The sequence below is a fragment of the Periplaneta americana genome, chromosome 8 (genome assembly GCF_040183065.1).
Source record: "Periplaneta americana isolate PAMFEO1 chromosome 8, P.americana_PAMFEO1_priV1, whole genome shotgun sequence".
In the NCBI taxonomy this organism is placed as follows: domain Eukaryota; kingdom Metazoa; phylum Arthropoda; class Insecta; order Blattodea; family Blattidae; genus Periplaneta; species Periplaneta americana.
Genome location: NC_091124.1, coordinates 176,752,618 through 176,769,016, shown reverse-complemented (window position 1 = coordinate 176,769,016; position 16,399 = coordinate 176,752,618). Strand labels below are relative to the sequence as shown.

The following is a 16,399-nucleotide window of genomic DNA, read 5'->3' as shown; positions in this document are numbered from 1 at the left end:
TGTACCTGTGCGATCTTATGTTTCAGTGTATTTTCAATTTGTTGCAACAGTTAATTATTTAGGACAGATGAATAATCTAAATTACGTAAGTGAACTGTATGTCATTCAATTCAGCTTTCTTTCGAGATTCAGTGATAAAATGTAAGTGTGGCTATCATAAATATTGTGGTAGATATTGTCGAAAGTGCCAGTGCACGTTTTGCCATAATTTTTGTATGCGTTCATAGCCCGCTGCTCTTAATACGCACATAAAATCGGGACAATCCCGATTTTTCGGTACGTATGACAACCCTATACAATATATATTACGCATAACCTATTCATTATTACGGGTACATTTTTGCAATGTAACCGTCAGTAGCTTAGCATATAAATATGAGCATATGTCTTACCTATCTCCGTTTCAGTACGACCCATTGCATCGCCGCCGACCCCTTCTAACAGTGAGCATAGCAAGCTCACAAGTGAACTATCGTTCCGTGCAACTTTGCCTGAATGACAATTACGTGCAAGAAAGGCATAATCATCTGTAACATGGCCTGTGCTCTTCCGTCTTGCTTTGTAGAGATTTTGTGTGTGTGTTTTTTTTTATTATTTTTACCTATACTCACGACATGGCGCCGGATACGAACTTCACATCTTATACTACATTAATGCTAGTGTGTAAATATTCGTTGTCATAAAAAAATATACAAGCAGGAATCTGAATGGACATTTTCACGAACCGGAACGCTCTGTTATTTTCGTGGATCATGACAACGACGGAATTACTTATTTCTCAGCGAGATGACGCCGAGTTTACTATGACATTTTTACACATACATCAATTAATATACAAATCAAATACCTTACTATAATAATACCGGACGCCTGTATACTAGCAGAATTGGCGTGAGTGCGAAAAATCGCGGACCTGACATCTAGCGCAGAGGGATGGAATTACGTCCACATATACAAATATTAACATAGCGAGATTCGGACTATTGTTTAAAACGTGAGTTACTAATGTGGAATTATATATGAAACACTTAAGAAATGTTGAATGATGTTTAATGTAATAGTAATATACGTTACAAGAGCGGTATGTTGACGGTTTCATGTTCGAGGAAAAGATTGAAAAAGCGAAACGTAGTTGAGCTTTTTTAATTTCCGAGAACATGAAAACAAACATACCGCTCGTGTATCGTACATTATTTCGTGCGAAGATCGTTTATTACATACCTGAAATAGGAATTTCTAATTAGTTGCAATGAAATCTCCATCTTGGTTTCTGTTTAATGACGGCAACTTTGGAATACCAAAATATCTTTCTTCAACATTGTTGCTATAAAATGTTTTCTGTGTTTACTATACTCCAGCAGGCCGTGATATACGTCTGTCTTTTTTTCCCCCAGTCTATAAATGCGAACTTAAAACAAACGGTAAGGTTATGTAATGATTTATTTTTCATTTTAATATTTTAACAATATTATTTATACAACATATTGCGGTAATAACATCCGCATCTGGAATCTTGTTGATTTTTTCACGGCTTCCTTAATGTTACTTGCATCAGGAATGCAATAACTTTAGTGGAGTAGTAGAGTTTACTTAATTTTTGCAAATATTTAAAAACAATAATTAACAGTGCAATTTAGGTGAAATTGCAGTGGTAAGTTTCCAATTTATAATTATTACTATGTTAAACGTCTTTAAAAATAATACGTTAAAAGCCTAAAGCAGTAAAATGAATATGGCGCTTAAGCGGTAAGAAGAGGGAAATTGTTATGTGTGTTACGTTGGGAATACTGAATGTGGTATTTCACACTTACCGCGTATTGTTTTTGTGCGGAAAGCAAGCAAATACGCACGATCTCGCACAAAATTATTATCCTATATCAAAGCTGCATATTATGAGAAATATTGCATACTTCATATTACTTTCCGTAATTAATAATTGTTACATATTTTTTCTTTGGTTTACCGAGACAAAATCAATCTGATTTGGAATGAATTTACAGTAATGTTTTAATATACGCATTGCTGACAACTGCAAAGATAAAATTGGTAGTAATCTGATGCTTGTAATAATTAGTAAAGGCATGTGGACAACAATAAAACTTAATTTGATAAAACCTTAAAATCCAATACATTTTAACTTCTATTTATTTATTAGGTCTAAATAAAAAAACTAAATTGTATTTTTCTATCAACACAAGGACGAAGGAATTAGGCCTACTAAAGAATGTTGTTGACTTACGTTTTATGAACTGTCGGAAATCGAAAGTACAATTTGGAGCAATTTGTAATGCTGCAATTGTCACAATAATTATAAACAGCACATATACACCCTGGCATTTTAACACTAGTACTAATTCATAAAACTATTAACAAATTAACTAGCCCAGCAACAATATACATTGTAGTTGATTACAGCATGTTTCGCGAGTATCTCCATCCCGGCAGGTAGGTAGCAGCACCATCGTCGTTCGCGCGTACAACTGCTGGCTGTCCGGTATTATTATAGTAAAGTATTTGTACAAATTTCAGACCCATTACTTCGGAAGTTTTTATCCTTTTATCATATTTATACAGACGAAAACTACGAACGGTAGTCACTTCATTCTGCCGATATACTGTATATATGTATGGATGCCAACCATGTCGAAACATGTTATATTAGCGTTCAATTTTGAAAGCTCAACTTTAAATGCAATTTACCAAAAAATGTCCTTTTTTTCAGAATTCAATGAAAAATGCTATTTTTATCGTAAAAACATAATTTTTTTGTTTAAAATATTCAGCAGTTTCTTCTCTTTCCAATACAGTAAAAAACAGAGAATTGATAATTGATTAATTTTTCGGGGTACTCCCTTTTCCCTCTTCATTCCACCAAGTCATCTATCTATCATCTGCTATAGTTAAAAATAGACTAGGTGAAGTCCTGAAGGTAGTACGGGTTTCCGATGCTGTATAGGAAGATCTTGGGCAGATGCTGTCGCACATTGGTTCCGATCCCAGGCGGCAGGCTTATACGACACAGAGATACAAAAGTTGATCTCACTGTATGACAAATGTCTCATTTCCGGTGAAGAATATGTTGAACAATAGCTCAACAATATTTGTATCTGATCCAATATATCTTTTCATGACTTTGTGTTTTCATTCTGTAAACGACCCCAGTGAAACTTACTTTCTGGGGGAGGGGCCCTCGTAATTGCGCTCGAGTGGTCAAAATTTGTATAAGCACTTGTTTTGACATAATTAACATGGTGGAAGAAAAACAAGTAACTTTTTTATCTGTGTCCATGAGAATGTTTCCTTGTGAAACAGGATGAACCACCTGTCCGCATCGGATTTACGAATGTCACACAGGCCATCTGTCGGAGTTGAAAAATCATCGTATATTTTAGGGAACACAATGGACCAAAGCAAAGCTAAGTGCATGGTTTCGGTCCTCGAAAAGTCAACCAAGCCGAGTCAAGCCTATACTGTAACTAGAATATTAAAGTCTATAGTTCCTACCTGTATTTTACTAATAATTATTAATTTGTTTCATAAATAAGAATTTGTATTAAATGTTTTAACGACGCTGTATCTACTACCGACGTTATTTAGCGTCGATGAAATTGGTGATAGCGAGATATTTGGCTAGATGAGGCCGAGGATTCGCCATAGATTACCTGGCATTTGCCTTACGTTTGATGAAAACCTCGGAAAAAACCCAAAGAGGTAATCAGCCCAAGCCGGAATCGAACCCGCGCCCGAGCGCAACTCTGGATCGGCAGGCAAGCGCTATTAAATGTTTATCAGACTATATAATCGAGATACATTACATTATTTAGTAGGCCTACGGCAGCGGTGGCGAAAATGTAATCGTGCGCCGAGCCACTGTGTAACCTGCAACGTGCATAGCACCTATGGAGGGAGGCGGACACCCGAAGGGGAAGTGAAGCAACTGTCTGACTTATTAACGGATTTTCATTTTCCTTACGTCAAGCACTTAAATATAATTTTATACAGTACAAGGCTACAAACTAATGTTTAGTACGTGTAACGAAGAAAGAAATGAACAATATCACAACCTAAAATTAACTGTCTTCAGAATGTCTCTACGACAGAGTTTTAAAATCAGGAATTATGTCACTTACTGCCAGTCGTAGTTGATCACGAAGGTATTTGTCAATCAGTCGTAATCTAAATTTGGTTTTTACTATTTTAATTGTTGAAAATAATTTTTCACAAACATAAGTTGTAGCGAACATGGCTTCAACAGAGCAAGCGAAAGAACGAAGCTTCGGATATTTATTTTTTGGCAAAGATTTGAAAGTTCAACATTTGTCAAGTCCTTACATCTAGCTTTCATTTGACATCACGTTGTACTCGTATAACTGTGAGTTTTTAAATTGAAGATCTAACCGCATTATTCGTACATCTGCTGAAAAAGGGTCGACGTACAGAGATGATGATGATGATGATGATAACAACAACAACAACAGTAACACTTAACCTTTTAATGTTTCATCAGTAACATATAGTATAATGCCGTTTTATGTTATACAACCGTTTTCCTCGTAATACTTGTGAACAAATCATACATTTAATATTCTCATCATATTGACAGCAAAAAAATGCGTCCTCCCATCCTACTTGGAACTTTCGTACATGGTTTCGAGAGAGACATATGCCACTCGCAGGTCAGAGACAAATACAAATGGAACGGAGTTTGACTCCAGTGAGTGAGAGGGTGGGGGTTGGCGGAGGTTAGAAGCAAGCGAGATGCAAAGCTATCACTGCGAGTCACAATGTCTCGCGAGTCACGTTCTCGCCACGGCTAGCGTACGGTATTTTAGAATGAGGAAGAATATTATTAGGGGCCCATATATATATATATATATATTTTTTTTTTTTAATTTGTATAAAAACTTAATGTTACGCAAGATTCATAATCACTATTATTGTTGTACTATTTTCTTTTGCAGAGACACTACGGAAGTACCCAGTGCTTCCTCTTCTCGATCGGATGTGCATCAATGATTACAAACTTCCGCACCCTTCTGGTAAGGGCACGCTGACCCTTCCGGAAGGTACAGGAGTTTATATCCCAATTCTTGGAATTCATAAAGATCCGAAATACTATCCAGATCCAGAGAAATTCGACCCACAACGCTTTACGGAGGAAAACAAACAGAAACGACAAGATTATTCCTACATCCCGTTCGGGGTGGGACCACGCTTTTGCATTGGTAAGAACCTTTTGGCTACATTAACGATGGAAACTTGACGTAAACATAATAGTTTCATTACGTTACAGTACAATAAGTACAGAACATATCCAGTGGCGGCTGATTGACTGAGGCAAGTGAGGCCGGGCCTCTGTCACTTGGCTTAATTGAAATCAAATTTTGTGTTTTTATATAATGTATTAGTTATTTGAATGAAGCATATATCGCTGTAGAAGCATTTGAAAACTTTGATTTATATAGACCTGTTTTGCAGTAAAATTTGTTCCTGAGGCCGGGATCGCTCGTGCCGGGTCTGGCTTGTGATGTATATAGACCTGTTTTGCAGTAAAATTTGTTCCTGAGGCCAGAATCGTTCGTGCCGGGTCTGGCTTAATGCATTTCATGTCCTTTCGCGGGCTTTGAGTTTACGCTTAAAACGTTGTAGCTGAGGCACAATTCGGCTGGCCTGGTCAGATTTCACTCGTCCCATCCATGGGCCGGCCTCAAGGGTAGAGCGGGGTGGGAATAGCAATGGCGACTTGTCTTCCTAACTAGGCCATAAATAAACAAAATTCCAGCTCTTTGGCAGGCAGAAACCCACTCGATTCTCTCCCCTTATGTCTCAGTTTATGACATAAGCGAGGGTGTTCTAGTATTGTACTTCGTAGTACAGTAGTGAATCTGGGCCAATGTTGTTATGTATTTCGGGAAAATATAAACAAGAACAAATGAGAGAAATAATGCTGGTGCAGTTAATTCATTGTTAGAGTGTCCTTTTTCGAGAAGAAATAATACTAAAAGAAAGGAAGTTTTAAATAAAGAGAGAGACTACCGAGATACCTACGACATCGCTGATAATTTTTCTGACACACAATCTTAAAACGCGAGTTTCTATTGCATCCTGGTATGGGCAACATAAATGGTTATATGGTAATGTGATGCAAAATAAACTTCTCTTGGCCTTGTTTGTTGCTGTCAAGGGAAAAAAATAAAAAGAAAAGAAAGAAAGGGGAATTTCAACACATAATATGGGATGCTTCATCATACTGAAATAATCACTGAAACTCAGAGCATAACAGCTTATTTGGTGAGTGAAATTATTATTTTTCATTGATAGTAATAAGAAGAGACTAATAATAGTAATAATAATAATAATAATAATACAGTAATAATGATATTAATAATATAATAGCAATAATAATTAATATCATAAACATTTCTTATCGGAGGCGTGTTGAAGCTAGACTTACGAAAATTTACTACAGCGTACTATACCAATTCAACTATCTAATCCTTTGATCGTCGGAAAACGGGCGTATAACGGTATACGCTGTTATTCGGGTGAAGTCCTCAACTATGCAAATAACAGAGAAACTAGTTGCATCTGGCCTCACCGAGGATTTTGATCACCGGCCGCTACTGAACATATCGCATCCCAGTAAAATACTGTCGTATGTAAAAAATCACATATTTCCGTAAATTATTTCCAATACTCTTTCACTGGTCGGATGTATGAAATTATAATAATAAAATAGTGAATTATGAGCGGTTTTGGTAACTATTTATTAATATATTTTTACTAGGAAATAGCATATCTTTACATATCATAATTTTCTGATTACGACAATAGTAGGTCTAATATAGTAACAGAAGCATGGAGAACTAGCATTCTCAGTGAGGAATGTGCATATAAAAGCAATCAAATTATATTTGTTCTCAAGTCACATTATCAATTAATTGGGTAATTAATCATAATTCGATGTCGTTGGCCCCGGATTCACTTCAATTCTTCCCATTATTAATACCATCACTATGATTACTCCAATCGCCCTTTTTAATACTTCCTTCTCACTGCTCTCCCGTTTTCTGTCTTCTTTAAGTCTTCTTCTACTTAACCTTCCAATTCTTTATCTATACACATATAAATCCACACCCATTATACTTTCATCTACTGCTTTTCCTGTTGCCCGATGACCCTGTATTACTTTGGTATCACTGCAATTCTGCACATGTTACACCCACCTTGGCTTCTAGTTGCTGACTGATTTTAATAATAATAATCCGTGGTGCTACAGCCCGTGGGGGGCCTAGACCGACCAGCCGGCTGCTGGCCTCACGCCCACATGCTGAAGCAGAGGTGGACGATCATCCAATCAGAATGGAGGGATCGTGTGGTTAACACGATGATCCTTCCAGCCGTTATAGCTGGCATTCGCAACCGGATTTCGCTACCTATCGTAGCTCCCCAAGTGCATCACGATGCTGGATGGGCACCGGTCCCATACACTGACCGAAATTTCAGGAGAAAATTTCTTCCCCCATGAGGACTCGAACCAGCGCGCATTGCGTAACGCGAGTCCTAGGCAGGATGCCTTAGACCACGACGCCACGGTGTGGGACAACTCATACGTATTACCAAACTGAAATAATAATAAATGGAATTAACAGTGTAACCAAACGTTTTATTTTTATTTTAGTAGGTTATTTTACGACACTTTATTAACATCTCAGGTTATTTAGCGTCTGAAAGAGAAGGAAGTGTTAATGCCGGTGAAATTGAGTCCGGGGTCCAGCACCGAAAGATACCCAGCATTTGCTCGTATTGAGTTGAGGGAAAACCCCAGAAAAAACCTCAACCAAGCAATTTCCCCCGACCGGAAATCGAACCCGGGCCACCTGGTTTCGCGGCCAGACGCGTATCCGAACGTATTTTTGCCTAATGTCACTTAAGAAATTATTAAAATGTTCAACATTTTTTCATAGAAATTAAATTTGTTTCGAAATTTAAATGTAAGCTAACAGTTACAAAGATTCAATTTCAGTGATCGTTTTTGTGATGATCGTCTTGGATGTGTGCTTGTTAAGTGATCAGCGATTGTGTTGTAACTACTGAGTCATTCAGTCTATAGTATTCTGCTATAGTATTTCACTGCAAACACAGCATTCTCCAATCTTTTCTATTTTCTGCCTTCGTCTTAGTCATCAGCTGATGAATTTATTATCATAGCCTTTTATTGTGAATTTTATTTAATTTTCTTTTTTATTATTATTTTATTACATTCCATTTTGTTATATTCTTCCTTACGTTTTCCATATTAACCATTTGTAATAAATGAGTTGCTTTTGCTATATTCCAATGTATTTTACTTTCTTTTTTTTCTATTATGGTATTATTTTCATGTTGTTTAGTGTCGATTTTATTATCCTATTATTATTTTTTTTTGTAATATGTTAGTATTCTGTTCTTTAACTTTTTGTTAAATTTTAACTGCTTGTATACTTTGCGACCTGGTAGAGTGTAAGAGAAGGTCCTATGGCCTTAACTCTGCCAGTATAAATAAAGAATTATTATTATTATTATTATTATTATTATATTATTAGTCTCTACATACGATCCACATATCTCAACGTTATTTATTTGATATTTCCTACTGACCCGAACTTTTCTTCCATTCACCATTTTCTCCAGTGCATCTTTCAGTAGGGTTTCTTCTGTCAGTGACCTGCCAATTTCGTTTTTTCATCCTGATCAGTTTTAGCATTATTCTTTCTTCACCCACTCTTTCTAGCACAGCTTCATTTCTTATTGTCTGTCCATTTCACACGCTCCATTCTTCTCCATATCCACATTTCAAATGCTTCTAATCGATTCCCTTCACTTTGTCACGATGTCCATGTTTCTGCCCCATACAATGCTACACTCCACACAAAGCATTTCGGAACAGATGCATTATAGGACCCATCCTAAATATAAGAATATGCAAAGCCACAAAAAAAAGGTCAACGGAGTAGCATTTCGATCAATTAAGTTACCGATATATATCGTTTTTATTATGTTGCCAACCAACGAAAATTGTTGTAATTAGTTTGATTTTAATCATGGCAGCAATTTCGAATGCTATAGTTAAATATCAAAAAGAAGTGGATCAAATTCTTCCTGTTGGCTTAAAATGTAACCTAGAATTTGAAATTATGGAATTATAAAGAGAACCTTTTTCTTGCTTTATCCATGAATATAAATATGTTCTCTGGCTTTTTAATGTGATTGTGGTTTATTTAAGAGTGAAACGTTCTGCGAAACATGTAATTCCGGGGTGAGTTTGAAGAAATGTAAAAGTAAACGAGATGCACTCATGTGGAGATGTCATCGGAAATTACAAACACAGGAATGCCGGATTGTAGTACTTTGTGAAATCACTTGGATAATGGAGAGAATGAAACGGAACATCTCCACTGAGGTCCATGGTTAAATGATAATTTTTAAAACAATTTTTTACTTAAATTTTTTCGTCCAGGGAAAATACTAGTAAAAATGTGTTTTTGGAAATACTAGTATTTTCCCGGGACTAAAAATGCAGCATAAATGGAGTAAAATTAGTATTTTACGTGGACCATATTAAATTTGTGTAAAATATTTTAAGTTTTAATTTTAGCTTTGGTTTGTTTCTTTAACTTTATTTTGAATTAAATATAATACATTGTATAACAAAGGTGACTAATATGCGCTTAATTTCATTGTTGTTGGTTTTATTAAATGATATGTGTTTGTAGTATGCTTTAATGTTGTTAAGATGGCATACTTGATATAATAATCAAAACTATACAATATATAATCGATACTATGGAATACTCGGGATGGATCCTATAATGCATCTGTTCCAGCACTTCATTAGTCTCTTTCTTAGTTCTTTTTCCAGAGGTCCACAGAAGATGCGCCTTTTTCTATCACACTTAAACATTTTTCTGTAGTCACTGTGACATGATTGTGCCATGCTTGTTTTAGGGATGCGGTTTGGACTGATGTCTGCCAAGTCGGGTCTGATCCACATCCTCTCGCATTACGAGCTGACGCCATGTGAAGACACGCCTTTGCCACTCGTGTTTGACAGCAAGGCCTATCTGCTGTCAGCAGTTGGGGCATTACCACTGACTTTCAAAAAGATCAAAGATTTGGTTTGACATAGATCAGTTCCTATAAAATACCTTCAGTATGACATAATAGACAAATGTAATTTTTCGAATTAGCTTATTTTAATTAAATTTCTTACTATGTAGTTTTATAGTGTAATACCAGAACTATAAAGTGATTTGCACCAAGAACATTTTTCTATATTTCATATTAATTTCCACTACTTCAATCTCCAATAAGTATTCTTGCTGAGAATAACATCTGATTTCCTCAAATGCACATCCTATTACATGTTATTTAATTTTAAAAAAACTTTAACAGTGACATAATTTGAATTATAGTTTTCACCTATAGTTGTATATAAACAAATACGCATCACCTTCTTTATAATGTTGGTTGGTTTCAATACTTCCAGATGGTCGACTCAGAACTTTCTGGAATTCTGTGAGTTGAATTCCATTTCTGAAGTGCAGCAAATAGTAAAACTGGTTCTTTATTCTTGATTACACTCTTTTAACACTTATAGAGTCATTGATGAATTATTAAGTTATTTAAATTAAATAAATAACAACTTCACTGTGTTAATATTTGAATTATTGTGTTATTTTACCTGATTGACTAGATTCGATTCCATATCCATTATCCTCTGAATTCTAGTGAGTTCCGCCACTGTTAATTACACCAATATTATGATAGGCAATGATGATAACAAAGATGGCAATGTATACGTACCGGTATTTTAGAGCTAAAATCATCTTTACAATCTTAAAAAAATTAGCCTACAATTAAGCCCAATTACATAACAATTTCAATAAATAATCCACATAAATATAAATGCCTTTCACTGGTGACTGGGTTCGTTTACATACTGTAAAATTCTCAGATGAGCGGTAAAAAGAACATGAGTCATAAATTGTAAGTTTAGGGTAGAGCAAACAGTAATATTATAAATGACACTTGGGAGAAAATTAAACGCAGAATAAATATGGGAAATGCCTGTAATTATTTGTTTGAGAAGCTTTTGTCATCTAGTCTGCTCTCAGAAAAACTGAAAGTTAGAATTTACAAAACAGTTGTGTTGCTGGTTATTCTGTATGGTTGTAAAACTTGAACTTTCAGTTTGAGAGAGGAACAGAGATTAAGGGTGTTTCAGAATAAAGTGCATAGGAAAATATTTGAGGCTAAGAGAGATGATGTTACAGGAGAATGGAGAAAGTTATACAACACAGAACTGCACGCATTGTATTCTTTACCTGACATAACTGGGAACATTAAATACAGACGTTTGAGATGGGCAGGGCTGTAGCACGTATGGGCGAATCCAGAAATGCATATAGAGTGTTAGTTGGGAGGGCAAGACGTAGATGAGAGGATAATAAAAGGTGCAGCAAAGTAATCGGATGGTTTTAGAAGGCCGTTTACTGAGCAACATGAGGGGTTATGGATATCGATCGACCATCGTTTGTTAGCATTTTTGATGCCATTTTGTGTAATCATGGAAGTATGGAGCTCTGAGCATCGTGCTTTCGTTGTCGAGACATTTTTCAAGTATGGTGATTCAGTTGTGAAAACCCAGCGTGGATTTCGTCTCCAATTTAATGTTGGCCACCATGGAGCTGTTCCTGCTCCCAATATCATATTGGGATGGGTACAAAAACTTTCGATTATCAGCATCAGCTTGCAAGAAGAAACCACCAGCACACGTTCGAAGTGTACGAACGCCAGATAACATTGAGTGAGTAAGAGTGGCTGTTACGAGGAGTCCACATCGATCAGCTAGACGGCAGGCTATAGCACTGCAACTTTCAGAACGTTCTGTGCGCCAAATATTGCATTCAGACCTTAAGTTTCATCCATATTAACTTATGATTGTTCAGCAATTGAATGAGGGAGACTATATCCAAAGCAGGACATTCGCCGAGAGAATGGTGGAAATTTTGGCTGACGAAGTTATTATGTTCATGATTGACGGGGAACATTTCCATTTAAATGGTTATGTTAATAAGCAGAACCTTAGATACTGGGCCCCCGAAAATCCTAACGAACTACATGAGCGTTCGCTTCACTGTGCAAAGATTACAGTTTGGTGTGCTGTGTCTAGATACTGAGTTATAGGCCCGTATTTTTTGGGGGAGAACGGGAACACTGTGACAGTGAATAGTGAACCCTACGACGAAAAGCTTCAACCAGAACTGCGTAGGCGTCTACGTGGGATTGATAGACAAATTGTATGGTTTCAGCAAGATGGTGCCACGGTTCATACGGCAGAAAATTCAATGACAATTCTGTGCCTCATATTTCCAGGGCACATCATTTCTCAGCATGGCGACATTTCCTGGCCTCCCCTCTCACCTGACCTTACCGTCTGCGACTACTTTCTGTGGTGTTACCTGAAGTCCAAAGTGTACGCAAACAGGCCCCAAACAACGGATGATCTGAAGATTTCCGCCCAGGAAATCGCCAACATTGATGGCGAAGTGTTGGAAAGAGCGACAAGCAACTTCGGGGAAAGACTTGAAGAGTGCATAGAGAGAGACGGACACCATTTCAAGGACATAATTTTCAAGACAACTAAATGTATGTCAACAAAATGCCATACATAGCCAGTTTTTTTGGCAGTAATAGATTTGTTTTAATAGACATAAGTACAGAGTTATTTCCAATTGAAAATCGTTCGATTCCTCTGCCATACCTTGTATTAAAATGAATTTGAGAAAGGTGGGATATGATGGTAGAGACTGAATTAATTTTGCTCAGTATAGGGACCAATGGCAGGCTTATGTGAGGGCGGCAATGAACCTCTGGGGTTCTCTAAAAGTCATAAGTAAGAGTAGAGCAAAAGCAAATTTTGAAACGAGGTCCAAAATCATTATGATGAACTGGAAGTCTAACACACTACATCATTATGAAAGAGGACAGACATTATGGCCTTTACAGCATGTGTTTACATGGAGATCACAACTCGAAACCAGCCATTTCTGACTTACGCACTTACACTATAGATATATACAAGAGGGCCTCAGCTTTACTTCTCTTTGTAAGGATGTCATATTAAGAATTTCTATCATCCTTAAAAATCCAACGACTAGTCTGCAAACCTCAGGTCTAATGATAAGACCACGTCAATCTCTGAAGACTTTAGAATTTGGTCGATTGTAGGACTCTTCTTGGCATGTTTAAAGCACAATGACAAGAGGTTCAACTACTGGTATTTAACAAACAATGAATTCTGAAATTGTGCCCAGTACAATAAACTTATTTTCCAACACTTCATATTACAGTAACAGATTACATATGCACAGACACGGAATTAAAATTTGGAGCGAGTCTTGATAGGAGTACACCTGTATGTAGGCAACAATTTCGCATGACTGTCTACCTTTAGGAAGTAAATGTACGCTAGAATCTTTGAAGTGAAGTGACAATAATATAATTGATTTTGGAACAGATTTGATTCTTGAATTTTATATGTACTGTACTTTGTCGTATGTTGACATCTACTAACCTGTTAATGCTAATGATAATGTAAAGGAATAAAAGAATAGAAAATAGAAATATACTTTTCATGTGATTAATTTCCTCTCGTTCTCACATATTTTGCCTACGAAAATATATTGTAACTTTTTAATTCAAACAATAATGTAATTTTATTGTCACAACAATAATCACTTTCTACAATTTAATTTAAACACTCCCGTCAACAATGGGTATTCCACTCCACACAGCAACACAGTATTCGTCATTGCACTCCACAGACGACAATGACAATTCACTTGGATTATTGCAAACAACAATGTACTCCTAATCTCAACTGATGTTCACAAAGCACTATTTACAACACAAAACTGTCAGTTCTCAGTTCGTTTGCCTTGGCTAGTTCTTCTAGCTTAGTCACTCAAGTTCACAGTATCTCGAACCCAAGACCTTCAGAGACAGTCCACTGAACTTCGAACTCAGGTCCCCCAACTGCGGTCCACTGCACTCGAACTCAGGACTTCCGGCGATAGTCCACTGGCTAGGACGCTCCCACAGCTGTGGACACACTCAAGTCGAACTCCGGTCTCGAAGCTGGCTTCACTGCTACACAAGACTGGCTGGCTTGCTGTCCAAAAACTAGCAATGACTGGTGTCAGCCCACTTGCGTCTATTTATCACTAGACCATAGTTTCGAGAAAGTACGATGCTGGAAATTTCTGCAGATGCCGAGAAGATGGCGCCTCTCGACTTCTCTGGATTTCTCCCCTCAGTCGCACTGCTTTACTTCCCCCTCTCCCTTCGTCACGTCCGCGCCGCCTCCTCGCGCCCCCCTCTCTTCTGCCGGACGCGCACGAAGTTCCCCGAAGCGCCGAGAACATTCGGTCTGCCGTCACATATTATTGTATTTAGAATAACCTTCCAACATAAAGGTAAAGTACGGTGAGTAAATAAATCATTCAGTACGTAGGATTTTGATTTTACGACGTGGTAATATCTGGTAACAGTTGGCGACACTGACAAGACGGCAATATTTGCTGTTTGGGAACTGTTCTTATGTGATCATTTTATCCACTTCCTATTGCTTATATGCATAATTCCGGAGTTTATTTCGGGGCCTTGCTGTGGAAACAGGCAGCTAATATTTTTCATGTGGTCTTCTCGTAGCACATCCGTTATGTCACCAGCATGCAGGGTGTGACACTTCCCTTGTAGGGGCACACTACTGGAGCTAAATGAGAGCACATGAAGATAAATGCAAACAAAACCAAGCCTAGGTTATTGGAACAAAACTAAAGAAGGTAAACTTGCGAATTCGAAATGAGGCAGTGGAACAAGTGGACAGCTTCAAATACTTGGGGTGCATTGAAAGTTGTAACGTGTGCTGCTGTCATGAAGTCAAGATGAGGATAGCAATGGCAAAGAAGCTTTTAAGACACTCTTTCAGCTTTCCCAATAACGGGACTGCCTCATTGGACAAAGCATAACAAACACAGAGTGAAAACAAAAACAGACCACAAAAGAGAAATGTAGGGAACGAACAAGAAAGGGAAATTAAGTACAGGAAGGATAAGAGCGTACATATAACAGGCCTAAACATAATAAACAAATGGATTAGACGTTCAAACAAAGTTCTTCCTCTTTAGGAAACAAAGTACAGATGGTATTTTAAAATGGCAAGTGATCCTCTGATAGCAGTAAGGGAAACATCACGAATGAAGTCGTTGTTCAGCTGGAACTTCTTGCAGAAACTGGCAAAGAGGCGAGGTATTGTGCCCCTAGCGCAAACCATTAGCCCAACTACTTCAATGGAGGCGAGGTGGTATTTCTCCAAATAGAATGGAACTGTGGGCTCATAAATTCTGCATTTTTCTGCGTGGACTTCAGCGGGCTGTTGTTCCTGTGCCTCGAACCTGTCGGGTCGATAATGTAGGCGGATGTAGAGCCTGGTGGAATGGCAAGCATGTCAATTCGCCGACAGGATCCCTCTTGAGAGATGCCATGGGCTTCTTCGTGCACAGTGAGACCTTTCTTCGTCAAGGCTTCGGCAATCATGGACCTGATTCTGTGATGTCTAGAGTTACGCAGCGTCTCTCTGAAAGGACAGGCACCCAAAACGTGGCCAAGAGTTTCAATCTCACTGACGTAACGACGACAGTGGTTTCCGTCTCGGGACCTTCCTGGTATAGCATGTAGTGGACAAACATTAGCTGTCATTTTAAGAGCTAGTCTCCATTCACTGCTAGTGAGGCGATCAGGTTGTCGGGCCCACTTATTGGCAGGAGTGAACTCCTTATAGAGGATGACGCCTTTGCCTTTCTGATTTAAAGAGCACCAAGATTGAAATGCTCGCTCCCTGAGCTCTTGTCTCAATTTTTTCACTTGAAGTGAATCAGAAGAGATGTTTTGAAGTCCAAGTTTATTTAAACAAACCCCAATTTCACTAGACAAGTTGCGACAAGCGTTGACATGGATATTTTGGGATCGTTGTAAAGAAGCATCTTCTGCGGACCTCTGGAAAAAACTATGAAAAAGACTTGAAGTGCTTTGTGTGGAGTGTGGCAGAAACATGAACATTACAACGAAATGAAGAGAAGCAACTAGAAGCATTTGAAATGTGGATATGGAGAAGAATGGAGCGTGTGAAATGGAGCAGATGAGAAATGAAGGACACAACACTATGAATAAATGAATGAATAAGTTTAAACATTTTCACTCAATTAAGCTCCAAAAATTTTTCTTATTAAACACGACAGATAACCAACCACCTTTACATACATCGTATAATATGAAAATATCTACACACCTACCT

The 16,399-nt window shown here is 37.6% G+C and overlaps 1 protein-coding gene across 1 annotated transcript in view; it reads left to right on the top strand.

The window, feature by feature from the left end:
* Nucleotides 1-10,304, top strand: part of LOC138705267 (cytochrome P450 6j1-like) — an 80,652-nt gene extending 70,348 nt beyond the window's left edge. Inside the window, exons 5-6 of the mRNA XM_069834102.1 lie at nucleotides 4,962-5,225; nucleotides 9,988-10,304. Coding sequence (XP_069690203.1) covers nucleotides 4,962-5,225; nucleotides 9,988-10,163 — 440 coding nt within the window. The 3' untranslated portion in view covers nucleotides 10,164-10,304. The remainder of the gene's footprint in view (nucleotides 1-4,961; nucleotides 5,226-9,987) is intronic.
* Nucleotides 10,305-16,399: the final 6,095 nt, after the last annotated feature.